General features: G+C 37.5%; 1 protein-coding gene across 6 annotated transcripts in view; it reads right to left on the minus strand.

Moving 5' to 3' along the window:
- atp8a1 (ATPase phospholipid transporting 8A1) overlaps positions 1–24,435 on the minus strand; it is a 143,665-nt gene that overhangs the window by 56,002 nt on the left and 63,228 nt on the right. For all 6 annotated transcript variants that reach the window (XM_028458999.1, XM_028458997.1, XM_028459000.1 and 3 more), the window contains 8 exons: positions 19,814–19,886; positions 14,637–14,742; positions 12,752–12,834; positions 9,292–9,341; positions 8,938–9,007; positions 7,551–7,635; positions 5,272–5,411; positions 1,712–1,850 (listed from right to left, as the gene is read on the minus strand). In XM_028458999.1, the coding sequence (XP_028314800.1) occupies positions 1,712–1,850; positions 5,272–5,411; positions 7,551–7,635; positions 8,938–9,007; positions 9,292–9,341; positions 12,752–12,834; positions 14,637–14,742; positions 19,814–19,886 (746 nt within the window). The remainder of the gene's footprint in view (positions 1–1,711; positions 1,851–5,271; positions 5,412–7,550; positions 7,636–8,937; positions 9,008–9,291; positions 9,342–12,751; positions 12,835–14,636; positions 14,743–19,813; positions 19,887–24,435) is intronic.

The raw sequence follows: 24,435 nt of genomic DNA on the forward strand, positions 1-24,435 counted from the left end.
TGGAACAACATAAAGAATTTAAAAAAATGTATAAGTAACTCTTATTTGATCGGTACAAAGACTAGAATATTATGAATAGGTGGACATGTGGTTCTTATGAATGCTTGTTTTTGTTTATATTTGTGCATATTGTGCATTTATATATATGTGTATACATGCATTTGCTCAACTGTCAGATTTCTTTTGTTCTTTGTGAAATAGCATAGAAGTAGGGCAGGATTTGATTAGTGTTACGCTTCCTTCTGCCCCTTCTCAAACATTGCTTGGGCTCTTTTATTTTTCTTTAAGTGAGAAATGATTGCTTTGCTGTTTTTTAATGTCTGAGATAAATAAATTATTCCAAATCCAAATCTAGATTTGGGGAAGAGATGTGGGCCAAACTCAACAGCATTAACAGAGTGTGTAACGTTGTTGTCACTGAGATCTTGCTCATATATTTAATATTTGTGTTACGTATGTGCAACAGCTAACAGCAGTGGTAGTTTGTCCCAGAGCAAACATTGCTGCTTCTTTTTTTTAAATTTTTTTTTTTCATGGGCGGTCAAACATGTGGTTTCAGAGCAGGTACTTGACATGAGGTCATGTTAGTTCAGGGTTAGACACCCTAAGACTAGACGATTTTCCTCAGAAATGAGCTCAAAATCAACCATCAGTTTAACATTTGAGTGGGTCATGAAAAGATTAAGAGGATATTTTCTTTTCTGTATTAAATTTAAAAAAAAAAAAAAAGAAAAGTTCCTCCTAAAATCGTGCATTAGAGGTTGTTTTTCATAGTGGAAAAGAGCTAAATGGTTTAAAGTTTTTACAGCAAAGCTCTGTTAAATAACTGCCCTGTAAAAGCACTTTTAGCAGGTAGGAGCGTACGCTGAGCACGACGGCCATAAAGGGCTTATTCAATAAGGCCACAGCCACAAGCAAAGAATACTTTTATGACCCCCGCCTATTTACCAACTTTTGCACACATTTAGCGCATTTATAGACGAAGGGAAATGAGCCAACAGGGTCGGCTAGTGTCAGTCATTCACCTTTTCTGATAACATCTGCAGCCGTAAACCTCTGGGAGGAAGTGGATACCCGAGAGGTGCCTGCATGTGTGCATATACACGTTATTTATTTCATGTCAGCGCAGAGTGTTCATACATCATTCTGCAACAGATTCCCTCACTACGTGTGTGTGTGACAGAGACACATTCAGCGTGTCCAGAGTTTGTCTTGTTGTGTGAGGAATGAGTGCAGGAGTGGCCTGTGAAAGCCTATCACACACTTCATCATAGAGATGATCAGTGGAAGCAGTCGCTTGACAATGACTCAGCAGCAAGTGAACCAACAAGACGCATGGATGAGAGTGCGAGAACTTTAAAGATGGCAGATTTTTACATAGCAGCAGTTCACAGGAGATGTTTGTAATGTAAACACTCAAATATTTCAAATTTTTTAGCATCATGTAATTTGACATCAGCCTCATGACATCTGCTGCCATCTCCAATCCAAGGTTATGAACTTTTTAAATACATTTTTAGAAACTAACATCTGCAGACAAACCAAGCCTTCGGAAGAGGGAAACCTACACGTATTTCCTTTTAGACTTGTGTGCATCATGCATTTCTATTTAAAGATATTAGGGTGACCATATTGTGTGTCACTTGTGCCAACCTCGGCATACTCAAAGTACCGAACAGATTAAAATTTACAGCATAGTTTTTATCGTTACCAATATTGATGGCTGTTTCCTGCTTGTCCCCAGTCAGGATCCAGATCTTGATGTCTGCCTTCATCAAAGTCTCGATGGTCTCTGGCACCTTATCCTGGAGCTTGTCCTCTATGGCTGTGGCCCCAAGGAGCTGCAGGTTCTGCATCAACGAGAAACAAACAGTCAGCGGGAGTGATCATAATAGCGAGAGGCCTTTCAATCGTCAAGTGTCAGACAAACATGTGAGCCGGGACTGTGTCACTCAGTCAGCTGTGTTTTCCTCCTCATCAGCCAATCCAGTTTATAACCTCCAAAAAAATTCACATGGCTGAAGCGGTTTTGGATCAGTTACTATAACAGCGCGAGGCATGCATCTATAGGCCCCAACCTCAGAAAAGGGCCAGTGTTTTTATCCTTGGTTCCCAGGACTTGGTTGTGGATTTTCTAGGGACCAATCACAAGTCCAGAGCCAATGATTTGACAAGATCCAGGAGTAGATGGGGAGACATGAGCCAGCAACATAGGTACGACTGGAAAAATCTGAAAACTCTGACCCCAGAGCCGCCAGTAGATCTGTAGCTCGGTTCTTTCCAATCATTGGAAACCACACAGCAACAAAGGCTACACATGGACTCAAACACATCTGCAGGATCCTTTTTCATGGGAATCATTCTTTTGATTGTAAGGTTGTTGTTGTTGAAGGCACTTGTGAATTATGATACAAAAGCCAGTAGGATCGGGATTTCAACCCCCCAAGCAAGAAAGAAACCATACCACCAGTGAGCAGACAGCTGCTGGTAGATTCTCTTTGCTATTGTTGATTATGCCTGTAACACAAGCCTACAGCTCACTAACTGGGCCCGAGAACAGGAGGGAGATCGATGCGTTTGTTTGGATGCTTTTTAAATTAAATTAAATCCTGGAAAAAAACTGTTGCCAGTTTCAAATATAAGTTTGAGCAAATCGTGGACCTTCTCTTCACACTGGGTAGCAATCTTTGGACTTTTCCCCCCCTATAATTAGTTTTTGAACATGTTTGTTATACTGCGTAACAAATGCAGAATACAATTAGTGCATAAAGTGACAAAATGCACCAGTTCAAATATTTTATACTATATTTTATTTATTTATGTATTTGGCTTCCTTTTTTGTTCTGCATTATATTTGAACTAGATTTACATTTTATAAAGTGAAAGTATAGAATATATTTGTTTACGATTGTGTGCTGTGTTTTCGTTTGAGAAAAGAATAATCATTTTAAAATGTATTTTTACCCAGTTTAAAAATAAATAAATAAAATTAATTATTAATTACTAGACATTCCAGGCGACCCGATATGGGGTCACAACCCCAAGGTTGAAAAACCCACAGATGACACAATTAAGACGGTGACCTCAAAGTAGTTCAACCCACAATCTTTTTTCACGGTTGCAGCTCTTTGTGTTTTGCAGCATCTGTAAAGATGCTTTCCTGTTTCCAAAATAAGAGACCTGGTCTTTTATTTCAATCAATGGGTTTGTAAAACAGTAACATTAAAATAACATATTAAAATGATTGGCTGTGATTATCATATTGGTTGGTTTGTATTAAAAAGAGAAAAAAACTGAAATTCTCTGTCAATAAAACTGAATTTCATATTATATATATTATAATAACTTACCAGTACATTTATTATTTGTATTTAGTGTCTTTCATTTAGTTGTTGTTAATATTAAATATGATTTTCAAGTTGCCATGAAAAGTTTTGAATATTTCAAAAAAAATATTTATTTAGATTACCCTAATATTGTTTATGAAATTTGATTTCCTACGCTGTTGAAATGTTTCCATCAACACACTTCGACAGCGACTCCATTCTGCCATCATGTGGCCACTATGAGTACAGTGGTTTTCCTCAAAGTAATGATTATTAAAGGCCCAGCGTTTACCCAACCCTACCTAATAGAAGAAGAATCTACCTTTGCCAAAACCTGATGTGAGTATATTATGCGAGTTTTGGCCTCGTAGATCAATAAATCAAAGGTATTTCTTTCGTGAAATGGGAGAATTTACACACATAAATGTGGAAGGTTGAAATTGTCGCTTGCAAGATTGTTTTTGACTCCATCAAATGGTTATGTGACTTGAATTTTGAAAGGTTTTGCGCAGTGCATTGTGGGACTGGGAATCCCGTAGAAACGGAGCAGAAACGTTTCATGACAGATTTGGAAAGGATATGCTAAAGAAAAAAATAAATAAAGTCACATTCCTTGTACAGTTTAAAAACTCTACTTAGCAAATCAAACTATTCTGATTTTATTTAAGTAGTATTCTTCAAGACTAAAAAACCCAAATATTACAAATTACATTCTTCACTGATTCATTTCAAATATGCTATTTTTGGCTCTCCTTTTTTTTTACCTACTTCATTGTGTTATTTTAGTGTGATTTTAATCACCCTAAAGTGTCCTTGAATGTTGAGAAAGGTGCTTAAAAATCAAAGGTATTATTTATTTATTGTGCTTCTTTCTTAGAGGATAACAGTCTTTCATATGATACCGTTTTGGTTCTGGTTTGTTTGTGCTGTTCCCTGTGATATGACGTCACAACTGTCAAAGTGTGAAAACAACAGCAATGCATTGGGAAGCCAGTTTGGTGGAGTGTTTCTGGGCACACTGGTAACACCAGTGCTTTGGAAATGCGGGTACAGTTTTAAAACCGCTGGTAGCTTTGAAGGTCCTAAATCATGCTATTTTTCACCATCTCCATTTATTCTAAGAACCCCAATAACATAGTATTTGAGTTTTAATTTCCCAAACTCGCCTGTTTTCTAGAGTTTTAGCCTCTGAAAAGTGACTTTCTGAGCAGTTCTAAAAATGGGCTGTTTTGAAGCCTACATATGCATATTCATGAGTGGGCGTGTCTGTAGACGCTAACTTCATGCCTCGCTTGTGAGGCAGATCAGTGATCACCAAAGCAATTTTTTTTTGCTATCCACATATTGTTATTATTGTTTTCAACCAAAAAAACTGCACATCACAGTAAAACACGTGGTTATTTAAGCGGCTATTGTGATTGTGAGTCCATCTCAGTGCTTCAGGCTGTGTGTTTATCACAGCAGCAGTAGAGTAATTCAGCTGCTTCAAACACCAGAGTGTTAAGCTGCTAAGTCCCTTTCTTCTTCTTCTTATCTACATCAACTACAGGAATAGTGCATTTAAGGTAATAATCATTAGTTTTGTGCAACCGCAGCGTTGCATTGTGTCACAAACATGTCAAATCAAGTCAAAGGCGATACAAGGCGATGTAACAGGTAATAAAAATTGAACTGCTCCCTTGGTTCTACACCGTGGCTGCCCACTGCTCCTCAGGGAGGGGTTAAATGCAGAGAACACATTTTGTGTATGTAGCTCGCATGCCTTTAGCTCCGAGAGAGTGGGAGTTTATGTTCACTGTGGAGGCGCGGCCACCAGCAGGCACTTTAAAGTCAAGGGAAAAGAAGAGGAAAAAGAAGTAAAATAGAAAAGAAAAAATCCTACACTTTCTGAACAGTTTACTATGGAATTATCATAATATATGGTGGATCCCAGTTTAATGCAAACCTTCTCTATCAGCTCGTAGCTTTCCTCCAGCTTCAGGGCTCTGTTCTGTAGCGAGGTGGAGGCTCTGTGATGGAGCTCCTGCCACTGCTGATAGGACGACTCGCTGATGTCGGCCACGGCAAAGCACAGAGTGCGCAGTCCTTCAGAATCCAACACAATAATCATTAATAATCATGGCATTACAGCATTTGACAAAAATGTAAAATACAAACTCTTAAATGCGATTTTTTTTAAACAAGAACTGACACATGGTAACTATTTCTAGGTGCCTTATATTGCACAGGTCATTAAACATCCACTTTTGCAGAACTGAAGGGAGGGTTTGTAATTATCAGGAGGACAAAAACAAAATAAGGTTCTGCCCATCACAGGACTGTACTACCTGGAACCGATTCATGTAAAACCAAGCGGTACCATGTTTCGATACCTAAAAGCATTATTGTGACTGTGAGGGAGTGGAAGAGTAGGCAATTTCCCGGGCAGTATCTGAACACAACATTAAACGTACATAACGTAATGACAGCAGTAGCTGCGGGTTCAGCCATAGCTGATAGAAAGCTGCTGTAAGGCTCCGTTTTCACCTATGTGCACATGTGCAAGTGAAATACTCACAATATAGAGCCCTGTCACATGGAGCTGCTTTTTGATTTGTGCATTATTATGATAATTATTTTTATTATTTAAAAACACTGCATAGTTATAGTTAAGGGTTAAGTTTTCATGATGAAGAAACTTGTGAAACAATTATTGCTACAATACAAACAGCTTGATGTTGGTTTGATATATTTGTTAACGTTTGTTGTCATTATTATTATTATTATCATGAGAAATAAATGGTATGTTGGTAAAAGATAACTTGGAATATTTTGCATTTTTTATTTACCATTTATTACCACACAAAAGCACAGAAAATTGGTACCATTGAGTACCAAAACCAATTAACTGGTACTGAGTATGGGTTCAAATGTGAAAGGTACCCATCCTTACTCAGGACACCATGGAGATAACACAATAACTGGTGACACAAGCATTGCTGGTATCAAAACCACACACACACACAAACACACTGAGTAGCAGAAACATTTCATGACAGATTTGGCAAGGATATGCTAAATAAAAAAATAAATAAGTCACATTCCTTGTATTCCAAATTACATTCTGTAACTTCACCGATTCATTTTAAATATGCTAATTTTGTCTCTTTTTTTTTAACCTACTTCATTGTGTTATTTTAGTGTGATTTTAATCACCCTAAAGTGTCCTTGAATGTTGAGAAAGGTGTTTCAAAATAAAAGGTATTATTATTGTTGTTTTTTTTTTTGTGCTTCTGTCTTAGAGTCATTTCTTGTGTTTCTTTTTTTCTTTCATATGATGCCGTTTTGGTTCTGGTTTGTTTATGCTGTTCCCTGTGATATGACGTCACAACTTTCAAAGTGTGAAAACAACAGCAATGCGTTGGGAAGCCAGTTTGGTGGAGTGTTTGTGGGCACACTGGTAACACCAGTGCTTTGGGATGAAATACAGGTATGGTTTTAAAAACGCTGGTAGCTTTAAAGGTCCTAAATCATGCCATTTCTATTTATTCTAAGAACCCCAACAACACAGTGTTTGAGGTTTATTTTCCCAAACTCGCCTGTTTTCTAGAGTTTAAGCCTCTAAAAAGTGACTTCCTGAGCTAAAAATGGGCTGCTTTGGAGCCTACTTATGCATATTCATGAGTAGGCGTGTCTATAGACGCTAACTTTATCAGTGATCACCAAAGCAATTTTCTTTTTGCTATCCACACACTGTTGTTATTGTTTTCAGCCAAAAGGTACCCATCCTTACTCAGGACACCATGGAGGTGACACAATAACTGGTGACACAAGCATTGCTGGTATCAAAACCACACACACACACAAACACACTGAGTATCACACCAGTCTTTCTGTCTATAAATGAAAAGTCCAAATCTGCATAAATCTCTGCACCCCACACTGACAGTCTGTGATATCTTTAGTGCTATATTTAGAACACATAAAAACCCAATGACATCATTTTCTGCTGATGTCTCACAAGAGGGCAGTATGAACATACAGTATATACACCTCTGAGTAGTGACTCTGCACTGCTTCTTATTATGGCTTTCTCCCTCTTGCATTTACATTTACATTCCTATTAACTATTTACCAAATTCTGTAAATACAAAATAAATTCATCTGCTTTTATTTAGTCGTATCAATCTGGAAATCAAATCATTGATCATGATGTGCAACAGGTGGCGCTGTTTGCCCACTTACCCTCAGTAGCGAACTGCTCCAGATGTTTCAGTGTGATCTCTTTGTACTTGGAACTGTCTGCCAGACGATCATAGATCACCGTGTCCTGAAAGGAGGAAAAAAAAAAAAAAAAACCCTGAGTGTGTGTGAACATTACAGTGATTAGTGAACGCAGCACAAAAAGGATCCGACCTATGGCAGCTTCAGAAGGAATTTATTTACACTTTATTACACTATTATGACACTTGAGGGTTCAAAGTCCTACTTTTAATTTAAATAAAACAAAAAAACCACATGAGGTCATTAATACAATCAATGTTAAATGTAGTATTCACAACTATTCACAATTGCTTTCACATTTACTTTATTAATCCACAGTTAAGTTGAACTACAATGCCAAAATAAATGCCCAGTAATTAACTAATCGCTACAAATACATGTTGAATTACATTGTTTAGAAGTAGTTTGAAAAATGACCAATATAAATACAACAAATGCAATATTAGCCTATCTTTTAGAAGCAGTTTAGATCATGCGTGTCAAACTCATTAGTTCAGGGACCAAATACAGACCGGTTTGATCTCAGGTTGGCCACAAATTATTAGAAGGAAAACAAGTAATTTCAACATTAATGTGCCCTAGTTTGCACATCCATCTATAAATAATATATATTAGATACAAAATAAAAGGCACCTATAATTTCCAAGTAGTAAATGACAGATATCAGTCCCTGCAGGATCTTCACTTTAAAAGCAATTGATTTTGTGACCATTTTTTAATTAATTTGGGGACTATTTTGTGAAAAAACTTGAGGAAAATTGCGGGATTTTGGAAAAATGTAAACTGTGAGCCATGCACATTTCGTGGATTTTAATTGAATGTATAATTGGAGGGGGCTGAGATTTCTACCACTGAATTATTTGGTAGTTTAAACAATGAGTTATGTTTTCTCTGTCAATTTTACTTTCAGCCACAGGCTGAAATGGATGCTTTAAAAGGCCAGATTTAACCCCCGCACCATGAGTTTGACACATGTGTTTTATTTAGATAACTTAGAACACTTATCACCAAATCTATTAACATTTGTTACCTGTTAATTTCTACATTCATACACTATAAAAACAGTGTCTGGTAACAATTTTGTAAAAGCAAAACGCAGTGATTGGTGCTTGTTTGATGGTGTCGTGTGAACAATGTTATAATCTGGAGATGAAGTGAAGGCAGTGGTCGTGGGTCATTCTGCAGCATGAGGAAATTATTTCCTGACATAAGCAAGAGGAAATAAGGGCACAGGAGCAATTCCTGTGTGTACAAGCGTGTGTGTGTGTAGTATGTGTGTGTGTATGTGCATGTGGCAACAACGGCGATGAGCTGTCATGTGTTGCCATGGAGAGAGACAGACACTCACGGCTCCTTTGCAGTAGAGGCGGATCTTCCCAGATGGGGTTCGCATGATGACTGACATCCTCTTCCTCGCACTGAGACAAAAAAGTCCAGGGTGAGATAAAGGGAAGAAGAGGAGGAGGCAGGTGAGAGAAAACACGTTCACGCTCACTGAGAAGTGTTAAAGCACATTACAACATCACACCCTATAGTCACAGAGGCAGTCAGTCTGCAATTTAAATGGAATAGAAATATGATTACTATTCCTAAAAATAGATCAAAAGCGAATCTAATGTTTACAGCCATAGCACATATACGACAGCAGTTCAAATGTGTGTATTTCTTTAAGGTTGTTTCAGCTCATTTGCATGAAAAGTACCTGGTGAACTCCAGTACATGAAGCAGTTCGTATTTCTCCTCTGCTGCCAGCTGAAATTAAAAATGTACAAGTTAATATTCAGCAGAGGAACCAATTCACCTCAGTCTATTAAAACGCAGCACAAACGAACACTGCCATCATCCTCCTCCAATCAGCCCATGTGTCAAACTCAAGGCCCGGGGGCCAAATCCGGCCCTTTAGAGCATCAAATTCAACCCACTCAAGAAAGTGATAGAAAAAAAATGAAACATTTCATAAATAACCAACTAATTCAGTTGTAGAAAAATTCAATTGAAGTCCACAATATTTGTAGTCATTTTTTTTGTATCTCAAATTGTTGAAAGAACTCAAAATTTCCTCTGAAAAACCGCTGAATCATGCCTCTTTAAACATCTTTATCTGGTAGCTACACTAAGTCGATTGGCAGAGGAATAACACAGAAAAATTCAATTAGTTTCCCTAATTGTAGAAAGCGCAAGTACAGGACTTAATGATTAGGTAGATGTTGAACGCCTCAGAAGGCCTGATTAGGGAACGAGATGTTCTGACCAGGAGGGAGAAAGAAAATGAAAAATGTCTCTGGCCTTTTCTACTTCGGCATAATGATCAGGTGATTTAATAAAGAAAACAACAGGATGAGAGAGGAGAGACAACCTCTACTCAGCATCAGATCATTATCCTTTAATACTTATGTTCATGGTGCAAATACCAACAACTGTGTTAAGGCCTCACTTAGCCATGACATTATTATTTATTATATTGATACACTTCCAGCTCATTGCTATTGTACAGAAACCAGGCCCAAAACAATGTAATGTTTCATTAAGTTCGATTAATAATACATTGATTTGACCATTTATTTAGTTTTAGACTCTACAAAAACACATCATATATTGTAATAATTTTATGTGATTCTGTGTGGAAATAATAGTGTAAAAAGTTCAATGACTTTATAAAGTCACTTTAGTTTAAAAACCTCTTTTTTAAATGCCATTTCATGATTAAAGTTCACCGTAATGTCACAAGCTGCTGTGAGCAGTAGCAAAACTGATAGGAGACACAACTAAAAAGAGCTGGACTATAAAATACCACAACATATGATATGACAATAAAAAAACTAATGTCACTATTCCATCATTCAGTAAGGGCCAGTTTAGTAGATGTTTGAATACTACAGACCAGCATTGAACATAAAGCTTATCAAATGTAATTTAAATTCTATTTAAGTCAGTAGTTCTTAATCTCGGGATCGTTGAGCCATGGTTTGGGGGTCCGTGAAATGAGATGGCCGTCTCAAAGGCTCTAAAAATAAATAGTGCAAACATTTTTGTTTAAAGAAATGTGCACATATTTTTTTTTAAATTAATGATACATAAAACAAAATTTACATTATATAGAAGACTAGTACAGATACTAGAATTTAATTTCTACTACTTAAATATTTGAGTTGAATTGTTCAAAGAATAGATGATTTTTGTCGCATTTAGGTTTAAAAATTGCAGTAAATTTTGTCTAATAGACGTCAAGATTATTAAAGGGGTCTTGGAAAAATGCTCTTCTCTGTAAGGGGTCCCTGGATCCAAAAAGTTTGAGAACCCCTGATTTAAATAATAATAATAATAATGGCTTGGATGTATTTAGCGCTTTCTTTCGAGGAGACTCAAAGCACGTTACAGAAACCATTATTCATTCACACCAGTCACTCACACGGTCATACCAGTGGTGGTTAGCTACAATGTAGCCACAGCTGCCCTGCGGCGGCCTACGGCCCCTCTGACCACCACCAACATACATGCACAATTAATACTCACTCATACAAGGCAATGTGGGTAAAGTGCCTTGCCCAAGGACACAACGACAATGACAATGCTAAATCTAAACACAATTTACCATAACATTTTTAAAATGCAATAAATGGAATAAAAATACCTACATTTTAAGTCTATTACCATCTTTTAAGTTGCGTTCTTGTTGAGCTACATTAAATATCACTACAAATCCTGATGCTTACTGCACATGTTTGATGTAAATAATGCATTTTTCTTAAGAATGTTCATAATTACTGTTTATCTTCTTGCCTGAATTGCACTATCACAAGGACACATTTATACAACCATCACACCCCTCCTGAAAAAACCCGGCCTCAACCCCGACAACTTCAGATCCATCTCCAATCTCCCATTACTTTCTAAAATTCTGGAACGCATCGTCATCACCCAACTCCTCTCATCTCTTTGAAACATTTCAATCTGGATTTCGTTCACACCACAGCACAAAAACGACACAACTTAAAGTCATAAACAATCTCCTCCTCGCTGCTGATTCTGGTTCCATATCCATCTTCCTCCTTCTGGACCTTCTGCATTTGACACAATAGACCATACTGTTCTCCTCCACCGTCTACAAGCAATTGGCATCTCTGGCACAGCACTCCTCTGGTTTATCTCCTACCTTTCCGACCGTCACCACTTTGTCTCTGTCAACAACTGCAACTCCCACACTTCCCCCGTCACCCATGGTGTCCCCCAAGGTTCGGTGCTCGGCCCCCTCCTCTTTACCATCTACATGCTTTCCCTCGGTCGGATCATTCGCCACCATGGATTTCACCTCCACGCCGACGATACCCAAATCTACATCTCCATCAAATCCATCACCCCATTTATCATCTCCACCATCACTAACTGCATCTCCGATATCAAAACCTGGATAGACAATGACTTTCTCAAACTCCACAGCAACAAAACAAAACTCCTCATCACTGGCCCCAAATCTCTCCTCTCCTCTGTCCAGAACTTTACCCTCCTCATCGACGGTCACAATGTCAGCCCCTCCCCCTCTGTATGCAACCATGGCATCATAATGGACTCCACCCTCTCATACCAGACACACATCACCCAGTCAACAGCTGAAATCCTCATCAATGCTTTCATCACTTCCAGACTCGACTACTCTAATAGCCTTCTCTACGGACTTCCCATCACTCATCTCCAAAAACTGCAATACATCCAGAACTCTGCTGTCCGCCTCCTCACTCACACCCGGTCCAGAGAACATCACCCCCAACCTCTAACAGCTCCACTGGCTCCCCGTTCAGTACCGCATTCAAGAAAAGCTCCTCCTCCTCACCTAGCCCTGCCCTACCACACCAACCCACCCGCCACCTCCGCTCAGCTGACACCAACCGCCTCACTCCCATCACCGCACTAACCGCCGGATCTTGGGGGACCGAGCTTTCGCCCCCACCCTTTGAAACTCATTCCCACCGCCCATCAGAAACTCTGACTCACTACCAAATTTCAAATCATTACTCAAAACTCACCTGTTCAAACTGGCTTTGCCATAAAACCCTTCTTTGTTTTATTCCCCATGTAAAGCTTATTAGAGCGTCCAAATTTGATGTATTATTATTATTTATTATTATTATCCATAGACAGCATTTACTGTATATTGTTCCACTTACTATCTCCACAATGACGCTGTCTGGTGTTCTCCCTGAAAACACGAAGCCAAGGTTCCGTGCAGCTCTCACTAGAGCGCCCTCATCTGGAAAGCAAAGCCAGAAATGAGATTTGTTAACACACTTGTACAAGCACATACAACAAAGCGGTAGAAAATGTTTTTTTTTTTTTTATCTTCTTTACAATCGAAGAATAAATCTTTGTCATTTGGACACATTCTCACAATGAGGGAAGTGATTTACAGCCGAGAATGGGATAAACTCGGCCTCAGCGACAGCGAGGAAGGACGCCACAGGGCGAGGAAAGCTTTCTGCTTCAATCTTCACACATCACTTGGCTAACATTGTTTTGTTTTTTTTCTTCTTTTCTTTCAGCCTTTCCGTGCACTGTCTCACCCCCTTAAGCTACGTGAAGCTACAATGATCCTGGCTCTGAGCAGCACCATCACACTGATAAAAACAGGTTTTATATTGTTTCTAATGTTTAACAAGCTGTAATAATGTATTTAAACATGTAGAGAAAGACCTGTAAGTACCATAGATGTGGTCCAATGCTCATTATCATGGTTCCTCACTTTCAGGCAGTGACCAGATAAGAAGATAATATTTGGTCACACTGAACTTGTTCACTTCTCCAAACTGGTATGTTTTTTCCCGAAACATCTAACAAGGTGGAGCTTTGATGCACGTGGTAGACGATTCCTGATAAAAGGCCCGTTTGCTCCACTGACACCTGCCTCACTGTCTTACATTCAACCCCAAACGTGTTAGGGTGAAAAACACTTCTGTAAACAAGGAATCTTATTTTAAATTACAATTATTTTCTCCCTTTCTGCCAACTTTCCTGGTTATATGAAGTTATATAAATGTGTTTTGGTAACAGGGGGCAGTGCTTGTATGTTTGAGGCAAAAAGGTCACTGAAAGCAAAAACAATAAATTAAATACAAAAATCAATGTTACAAGAAAGAGAACCATTAAGATCACGTTTTTCAACCTTAGAGTCGTAACCCCATGTGGGGTCGCCTGGAATAGAAATAGGGCTGCCTGAAATGTCTAGAAAATGCTTTGTGAACGTGGGAAAACTGAACATAAAGGAGATCATTTAAACGCTCGGTGGAAGAGGATCAGCTACCGAGCAGGCGACGTCTGCCCCCCTGTGTGCGCTGTGAGCAACTTCACAGCAGAGATCCTGGAGAAATATGGAAATATGCCTTCACTCTCCAAAACAGAACATGTGTGGTGAACCACAAGTTCATGCTCGGTAGCAAAGGTTTATTAGAGGAGTTATACGGTACTCAGTGGAAGGAAAACCAAAAAAGTGGTATCAGTAATATTCATTTTCATAATCTATTTTGAATGTGTGTCTGCTTATGCTTAAATGACAGCTGAGGTTTTTTTAAAAAACTATTTTCAGACTCAGTCAGATTGTGCTGTGCTGAATCACAAATCCGCACACTCAGATTTGTGTACATGAGCTCAGACATGACTGATCATAGCGTACACTTATGTTAGAATTGACATGACTTGCGTGAATATGGTTGAACTCATGGTGTACGCACAGATCTGAACGTACGAACGTTGATAAATGTGGGCCCTTGTGAGCATTGTGATTACCATTCCTGCTACAAATACGCATGTTGACCAAATACAAAATAAACTTTTTTCTAAATCAGGAATTAAAGATCAACTTCTCAATCACAAATATCTGTAAGTTGTATTTCATCATCTCATTTATTAAACTTTAATGGGTCAGTTTTAACAAGTCTGTGGTCCAATTGATTTTTCCCAAATAAAGATGTAACATAGATTACATAGAGGTTGAAAAACATCAACACAAAAACTGATTTTATAACCTTAGGATATAAAATGCCAAATAGCCTGATGTACCTGGAGAGGCAGCCTGGTAGGTGATCTTCCCCTCCGTGCACTCCGGGACTGCAGTGTGACAGATGGCCATCATGGTCATGAACTCCTGGATAACAGCAGCTGTGGGCTTTAGAAAGAGGAGAGGACACAGTGAATTGTAATTCTCTTTATTTAAACATGCAACAGAAGCCGAGCAACGAGAAACCCTTGCATGACATTGTGGCCAGAGAGAGAGAACGGAAAAGGAAAGTTTTACTTCATCAACTCATCTGCGAATTCAACTTTTACAAGTCGAAGTGATGGAAATTTTTCCTTTGAGCTATTCAAACGCAACATTTTAACATATTTGCAAGATAAGACAGCAATAGACTAGCAGGAGGGAAATAATAAAAAATAAAAAATCCTTGTCAGATTTGATCTACACCAGTGTTCACTGTTGATTATGATCGAGAATATACAGTATGTTCTCCTATCAATAACTTTTCAAATAATATATTATCATAAAAAAGCGCTTTTCATACAATAAAATGAAGATCAGAGTGCTTTTACAAATATAAAAATAAATAAAACATCCATCCCATACAAACCCCGTCCACCGCACACAGACACACAGGTTAAAATAAGGTGGCATATGGCTGGGTACAGAAGAGCCGTCTGCACCAGGAGCAGGACACAGACCGTGGGCACAGGGCGCCGAGACAGAGCCCTCAGCACAGCAAATTAGCAAAAGCCATTCACCGTCACTGAGGGCCACGATACAGACAGCGCCACTGCCCATCCCGGAACTAAACCAACAAACTATAAAAAACAATATAAAAGATAACAATCCTAAAACTATAGAAGCATAAAAGATAACAATCCTAAAATGAATAAATAATTAGCTAAGAGCTTAAATAAACACGTGGGTCTTGAGCCTGTTCTTAAAAATATGAACGTTCTTTGCAGCCCTGAGGTGCTCCGGCGACTATTCCACAGACGGGGCCCGTAAAACTGGAACGACACCTTTTCTTAGTATACTTTGTTTTCTGAGCCATGGTCTAAAAAGTTGCACAGAGGTTCACAGTCTTTTAAAAACAAAAAAATAAATACATTAAATCTATCAGTGTGTTGGCCACATGTTGGATTTGATTTTGAAGATATCTAGAGTGCCCAATGACTTCATTTGGAAGAGCAACACTCATTTTTTTAAACCATGTATTCTAGACATTGTAGCACTTTAAATGCTAAAAGATCAAATATCAGGATTATCTGATACAGTTACAAACATGATAAAAATGTGAAAGTTTTCCTGTTTGAAGGTTTCCAGGGCACCGTTTCCACTCTGCAGTCATGGACTAAAGTATTGGCAACCCTGGAATCCTTCCAGAAATTGTTGCAATTACACATTTTTTGGTATAGTATACATGTGTTTAGTTCTTTTATGTGCATTGAAAAAACACATAAAGCCAAAATTTACATAATTTTACACAACATTAAATTTCTAAATAGAAATCAATATAGAGGTTTATATTAATAATAAATATAGAGTCAACTTGTTTACATTGTAACTGGCTTCAGGTGTGATTTTTATAATGCCAGAACCCGCTACTTGCCACAGGTGAGTTTAAACGAGCATCACATTATTGAAATAAAATGATTTATCCATGTCTGGTCCATTTTATTAATTTTGTGTAAAATTATGTACATTTCAGCTTTTTTCTTCTGCTTTTTTGTGTTATTTCAATGCATATAAAGGAAATTAAGACATGTACTGTATACCAAAAACATTTGTAATTGCAACTATTTCTTGGATAAATGGTATCAATTTGTGAAAAATTTCCAGGAGGGAAAATAATTATCATCCATAACTGTAAATTAAACCCTGTCTGATATTTATCAGTGTCTAAGATGACAATGACAGTAAAAAGCCAGTTTTCACTTTTTAGTTGTCATGTTCTGTGAGTCAAATGACACGAGCTTGAGGGATCGTAACCAGACAGCTGCTGGCAACAAGGTTGCCATACAAATGTAGCTCATTTATTACAATAAAAAGAGCTTCCCAGTGTAGTGAAGCCATTTTATAATAATAATAATAATAATGTGAAAGAGTGACTAAAGGTGCCAACAGGCAAACTGCAAAAGTCTGACTATATTCAGGTAACTATAAACTGATTGGCTTGATCATTTGTTAAAAGCATAAACATCTATGCACTAACAATGCTTTTACAATAATATAATGTGAGGAAAAAGCAGCTCAGAGTGATATTTTACCGTGTGTGCGCAGACATTTCAAATTAAGCATTAAGATCTTTATAAATCTAAAAACAAAGCCTTAGATAATGGAAAAAGAAGTGGGAGGGGCAAATTAAAGGAGCTGATGTAAATGAAAAGAACAGGCTTGTAGAGAGCAGGTGGCTCTGAGGGTCTCCTCTGTCTCCCAGCAGCAGATTAATGTGCTCGGTGTTGACAGGTAGTCTCTGAAGGACGGGTGTGTTTGTGGAGAGGTTCACTGAGTGGAGTGGCCTTTATAAAGGATTGAATAAAACTCCAGGCTAAGAAGTAAGAATCATTGTTTACTAGGGGTGTGCATTGCCATGAATCTGACGATACGATGCCATTCACGGTTTGCATGTCATAATACGATATATCCTGATACTGAACAATACGATCGTGATATCAATAATTACAAATTTCACCTTTAAAAGTACAAAATGGCATGAAATACCATTTATTTAAAGGGGACTTATTATGAAAAATCCACTTTTGCAGTCTTTTTGAACACAAATGAGGTAACGAGTGTTAAATGTGAAATAAACCCATCCAGTTGTTTGTTTGTGGTCTGTGTAAGTCTTACAACACAGAGAAAATTGCCCGGGTTCAAATTTTCAAAGTTTGTGATTTCACAAGCTAAATCGGAAAAGAAAATACCCTCCCCTCCACTGGTAACTCCACCCCCAACCTGATCTTTGCGAAAGTCTGCCATTGCTGTTCTTGCTAGCAAAGGAGTGATGGCTACCGGTAAAACTAAATACAGAACTTGCCTGCTGCCAGTGCCGCGCCTCCACAGTGAACGTACACTGTAGTGTAAGCACTATTTGTTCATGCGGAGGTGTACTCTGCTCTTGTGGTTTCCAGCGCATCTTGTGGTTCGGTGTAGCACCAGGGGGCAGACACATTTTTAGTACCTGTAATATCACCTCGTATCGCTGATCTGACGTGTTTGTGACACAATGTGACGCAGCAGTTAAACAAAACAAATGATTATCACCTTAAATGCACTATTCCTGTAGTTAGAAGAGCAGAAGAGGAGGAGAAAGTGACTAAGCAGCTTAACACTCCGGTGAGAGTTTGAATGACTGCGCTGAGATAAAAACATGGACCCTGAAGCGCTGAGACGGACTCACAATAACAATAGCCGCTTAAATAGCCATGTGTTTTACTGTGATGTACAATAACAAAAGTGTGTGGATAGCACAATAAAATCACTTTGGTGATCACTGACTTCTCTCGTAAAAGAGTGAGGCATGAATGTCAGTGTCTATAGACAGACCCACTCATGAATATGCATAAGTAGGCCCCTTAACAGCCCAATTTTTACAACTGCTCAGAAAGTCACATTTCAGAGGCTAAAACTGTGGAAAACAGGCAAAATGGGAACAAATGGAGATGGGTGAAAAATAGCATAATATGTTCCCTTTAAAAAATAAATAAATAAATTTGCAAGAACAAGTGGTCTGAAACTGTCAAATTACATTTTTCAAAAATGTTTAACTTTTGCAACAGATTCTGACTCTCTCTTAACTTCTAAAAAATAACCACATACATCTATAAAAGTGCTCAGTATGATTTATAACAATAAAGTGCTTTCAACCTCCAAGATAAAATGCATTGAGGAGTGAGGTAGTTTAACAAGGTCTTATGTGGTTCACTGACACCTAGTGACTGCGAGTTTATGTGCTATGCATATGTTGGCCCAATTAATTTGTTTTTGTTTTTTTTTCGTTAAAAAGCACGATTTGAAAAATTTATTTGGATATTTTTGGATCGACACGTAATCACGCTGTGAAATATGGCAATATATATCGCTGAATCATTTTTTTCTTACACCCTTATTGTTTCCTATGCAAAAAAAAGGTACACACCTGCATCTGAATAAAAAGTAAAATCATCATAATCACATCTGTCAAACTCGAGGCCCGGGGGCCAAATCCGTCCCTTTTGACCATCCAATATGGCCCGCAGAAGAAAGTAAAAACGACAGAGAAACCATGAATTACTGTGTAAATGACCAAATCGTCCAGTTATAGTTCTCAATTTCACCAATTTAATAAAAATCTACAATATTTTTAGGGGCTTGCATTTTTTTTTTTTTTTTTTGTTTATATCACATGGGTGCAGTCATTTTTATTGCAAATTTTGGAAAGAAAACTAGATTTTTCCAGAAATGTTGTAATTTCTCACAAACAATTCCACACAGAAAATTGGTAGCAAAATCAAGAATTTTTGAAGTGAACTGAACTGATATGGAAATCTAAGGTACAATGATGGTAAAATTGTTCTTTTTCCCCCACTTGAGTTTAAACTGCTCCATATTTGGCCCCTGAACTAAAAGGAGTTATATGTTATATCAAAATGAAGCTAAAGCAGATCCAAGATGAACCTGATTAGTGAAGAAGATTGTGCAGTAAAAATAAGAGATACCACTGTGGGAGGATTACTGATTTCCCTCGGCAGCACTAATGCACGAAAATAAACGTGACATTCTGCCTCTCCTGTGCGACTCTGCAGCCGAGTGCTGCCAAACATACAATCAATCACAGTCTTTCGTCACTACAGGTGATCATTACAGCATCCTTCCAAGTGCACAGAAGCGCCCATCTTTAATAATACGCTCTAGGAAGGCACATCAGTGCATGCAGTAAGTCTCAACAATGTCAGAAGCAGTGACTCCAGGTATTTGCTTAATTTTATTTTGCAGTTTTGTGCAATTAGAGCGCATCAAATAACTTTAAATTGATATGAAATAAAAGTTTCTAAAACCAGGAAACATGACCTGAAATTATGACTAATATTGAAACACTACAGCTTATCAGACTACTATAGCATCAATGTGAAAAAAAAAAAGTTATGTAATAACATTTAATCAGATTTAGATTTAACTGTGCCCTGAACACCCTCAGCAAAAGCAGCAGCAGATCACGACGTTTCCCAATACTTACGTGATTGCTCTGGAGGTTTTCCAGCAAGGCCGGGTCATTAAATCCCGCCTCCTCCGACGAGTGCGTGCTGTGCCTGAAAAGAAGAGACGCAGGAATTATCAACATCAAAAACACACTCTGATGCTTCACAGCACTGCACAGAGAATAGAGTGGGGGCGTTTGTTGTCCTCGGCACAGGTGAGACTGAAAAGAAAGAACTAAATAATCGTTATTATGATGACAGTGTGTTCTGATGATTGTAGAGCTAATAAAGGAGCGTGGTCCACAGGAACATGAAGCTTTCAGTATTCTGGCAGAGGATAAAAAGAATAGGAGGGTCTTTGAAGTACAATGATAGTTATTTTTCCTCTTCTACAGTGCCAGTTTGTTGAGGATTTTTCTTATTATTTAAATAAATTGTTACTGTCCCTTAATCAATACAGTAATATAATTCAAAGTTCTATCATATCCACAGATATTTAACCAAGGCTTAAATTAGGAAGTTGTTTATTTTTTTTGATTTTTTAAAATATAAATATAATTATTATTAGGCTGGGTTTATCAATACTAAATTAGTATTACTACAAAATTATACATTTATTAATAATAATAATGTAACATTTTACAAATCTTAACCAATGTAAATTACATAAAATAACTTTGTCCTTTTGTTTTTGGTAAAGTAATTCCCCCTGGGATTATTAAAATTATTCAGATTTAAAAAAAAAAAATCTTTTAAAAGCTATTAAAGCATTTTACATGTGCATTTTTGTTTCTTTTCTTTTCCACTAACAGAGATGTGTATCTATTTGTAATCTATAAATTAACTTTAATGCAATTGGCCATGCAGCATCTTTAGCTGGATGTTGCATGTTCTCCCAAAACAAAAATGGTGGACAATGGCGTCTCTAAATTGACCAAAGTGAAAGTTTTATCTATTGAGGTTGTTGCTGATTTTCATTTTAAAAATGGTTTATTTAAAACACACAAAAAAAAAGCTTTATTTTGGTCATTCATTTTCTTTACAGAAGCTTTATCCTGTTTTGGTCACTTAAATCATGCTATTTTACAATTGCATTGTAAATGTGTGCACAAATGAATGGGTTTGTATCAACACATTATATCAATATAATCATACATATACAAAATGTGAATAAATGCTTTAAAACACCCCTTCCCCAATCCAAAACCCAAAAGTTTTAAAGCTTTTTCAGGTAATGAACTATGTCCCCAAATGGACATTTCCACAAGAATTATTTATTTTATTTTTTTACTCTAATCATCAGACCTGACACTTCCATGACCAACATGAATAAATGTTTCCTGTCCTCCTGTTCAGAAATGAGACAATGGATGATGAACTGCTTACAGCCACAGACGACAGGGTAGCTAAATAACACCACATTAATCATCCACTAATCAGCCAAACTCTAATGAATTACTGGGAACGCAATTAGTCTCGTGTAGCAGCTGAAGTTTAGATTTTCTGGCTTGATGCAAATGTAATTCAATCATCCAATGCAGCTCATTAGAAATTTGAAGAACAGAAATATACAGGATGTCTGACAGCAACATTAAACGGATCCATCACTGATTTTACTAAAACCTTTGAAATGTCCTTATTAGAAGATCTATGCCTAACAAAATGCATTATTTTGCACCATATTTGTTTTATTAACTTTTAAAAATGGGACTACTTTACCGTGTTCTGCCATCTTGAAATCACGTGATCAATGATGTCACACAGCCATTTACCTGTAAGTAGCTGCTTCATTGTTTACTACCAAACCACAGAGTTGGAACTGTCGCCGCCTGCAGTCGTAGATTATTTTTTAACTATTCCTGATTATTTAGAGCAGGGTGTCAAACTCATTTTAGTTCAGGGCCCAAATACGGAGCAGTTTGATGTCACGTGGGCCACAGATTTTACGCAGGAAAACGAGCAATTTCAACATTATTGTGCTATATTTTGTACTTCTACGTATAGATTTAAGACAAAATACATAAGAAAACCGACAATATCCAAGTTTTCTGACCAATTTGTATTTAGTTAAGGGAAATAATATGCAATAATTTGAGGAAAATTGTTTTTAACATTAAAAATTACTGCAATCGTGTAATATGAACACCGGGAAAACTGTGAGCACCTGCAAATATTGTAATGATTACCAGAATATTTTCATTGTAATTTTTCCTTTCTCCTGGGTGCCAAATTGAATGCCCCAAAGGGCCATAGTTTGACACAGCAACCAAAAGTAGCACAAGTTATCATTTTGACTGAAAAAGCTGCTAAATGACCTAAAAAGCAGGCTGAATGTTTCACTCCAGTAGAAAACAATGGGATGATTACAGGAAAATGGGGCTGGGTGACATCATCAATCCCGTGATTTCAAGATGGCGGAAGACGGGTTTTAAAAACCGTAAAGTTAGTCCCATTTTTATATAATAACAAGAAGACAGTCATCAACATCCCCCACCAGATTGGTTGGTAATTCACAACCTTTTCCTAAATGTCCTAAAACTAAGAACTTAGTTGTATCCATAAGAAAATATTATCACATCAGAATATAAAATTACAAACTATCTTAAACAGTTTCTAAGAAAAGCTGTCCCATTTTAAGATAGCTCAGAGTCCCAAAAACGGAACAAGGGCAAAAACTCCGAAAAAAATATTTGCGCGCTTCTCATTTTCGAATTCCATCAAGGTATTGATACCCTGAAGCCACAGACCAAATTTGGTTATCGCATCTTAAAAGTTTTCTGAGAAAAGCTGTCCCCTTTGAAGATACCTTGAATAGAGTCCAAAAACTGGAACAAGGGCAATAACTCGAGAAAAAATAATTGCGCGCTTCTCATTTTCAAACTTCATCAAGGTATTGATACCCTGAAGTTACACACCGGAGTTCAAACCCTTATCCCCCTTCACACTTTGTGGCTGGGGATAATAATGCATTATGTTAGGCATAGATCTTTTAACAAGGCCTTTTCAAAAATTTTAGGCCACATTTGTAAACACAGAGGAAGATCCTTTTAACGATGAGCAGAAAAACAGTTTATTTGTATTTTTTCCAATTCTGTGTCTGAGGCGACTTTCTGTCCACCTGACAGTCTAACATGGATCGATCCCCGATGCCGTGTGAATAGAATCCTATAGAAATCCTATAGATCAGGCTGACAGCATCATTGTCCACAGCGCTGGGCTTTGATAGACATGTTACCGAGGCTGCCATTAGCAACCATAAATGAGTCTTTCTGATCCCACAGGAGAGCAGAGCTGCGCCCTGGCCAGTGATACTCTCATCTCTTAGAGAGAAAATTGAGGATTGGAGGAAATGAATTATAGAGGAAGGGAGAGAGAGCACAGCAATTAAATGGGGAAAGCTTGGGTCAATACAGTGCCACATCTACAAAAACACACAGGAAGGAACAGATGTTTATCCAACTTATAGATTTTTCACGATATACAATGGTCATGAAATGACTGTATTCATCTTAAAGTAGTCTGAATCATTGTGTGGATAATTATGTATGATTATTTAACTATATATCCTAATGTGTATGATTTGACACAATCGTGACAGAGAAAAGATCTAAATATAGACTGTGTTTTACAGTCCAAACCAAGGTGGAAAAAATCATGTTTAAAGCAAGAGAGACTTTACGATTTAAGAGGGCTATTTCATTTCAAAATACCGAGTTTTCGTACAACCAGGAAAAGTTTATGTATTTCTGTTTGGGGAAATTATTTTCAAAAGATATAGTGAGGACAATCCTTAGCAGTACATTTCCATTATGTTTATTTATGGTGTTTGCTATATTCGTATTTTATTTGTAATCATTTGTAAGACTTTGTAAGGTGAAATTCAGAGTTTACTATTATAATGAGAAGCAATTAATTAACAAAAAAGGGACTTATGGATAGGGAGTGGAATTAAATAAAGTATGTAATTCTGCCCACTCCTTTTGGAAAATGTAAACTGAATTGCAAAATTGTGTTGAGAATCTTGTTTGTTGTCTTTGTTTTTCATTTACTTGTTCAAAATACATCAAATCAAATCAAAATTTAAATAAAAGTCTGCAGACAACATTTCATGGTTACAGGGTGGAAAATACAGTATGTTCTAAACACACTTCCTCAGTATGTCTAGCAGGAAAAAAAAAAAAAAAAAAACCTAAAATTGAAATGACAATTACTGACTAAATCCATCCATCAACTGTTAGAACTCAATCATCCTGAAAAAACTGCTGAGGCACGAGGCAGTGCTCCCTCGACAGGTCAGTGGTCCATTACTTTAACACTCGTGCTTGCTTCAATGACCAATTTTAAGACTTTTTTTTTTTTTTTTACAACGTACGTCTTCGCCTGTGGTAGGAAACTAGAATTGTACAGTAGTTTCACCAAAAAGACTTAACACACAATGCAATCGAACAGGATTCGTTTTGCTGGGAGGTGGCACAAAAAAATCAATTCTGCAACTAAAACTGGAAATGTCCATAAATGCAACATTTCTTCTCACGCTGTACATGAAAGCAACATCAAAGCCTTCATCTCCAGGAAAGCAGCGTGTTGCTGTCTTAATATAATTTCAAAGGCTGGAGGTAGACGGGCTGAACAATCAGTCATTGATCTTCTGCCGCCATAA

This window comes from Gouania willdenowi, chromosome 10, assembly GCF_900634775.1.
Source record: "Gouania willdenowi chromosome 10, fGouWil2.1, whole genome shotgun sequence".
Taxonomy (NCBI): Eukaryota; Metazoa; Chordata; class Actinopteri; order Blenniiformes; family Gobiesocidae; genus Gouania; species Gouania willdenowi.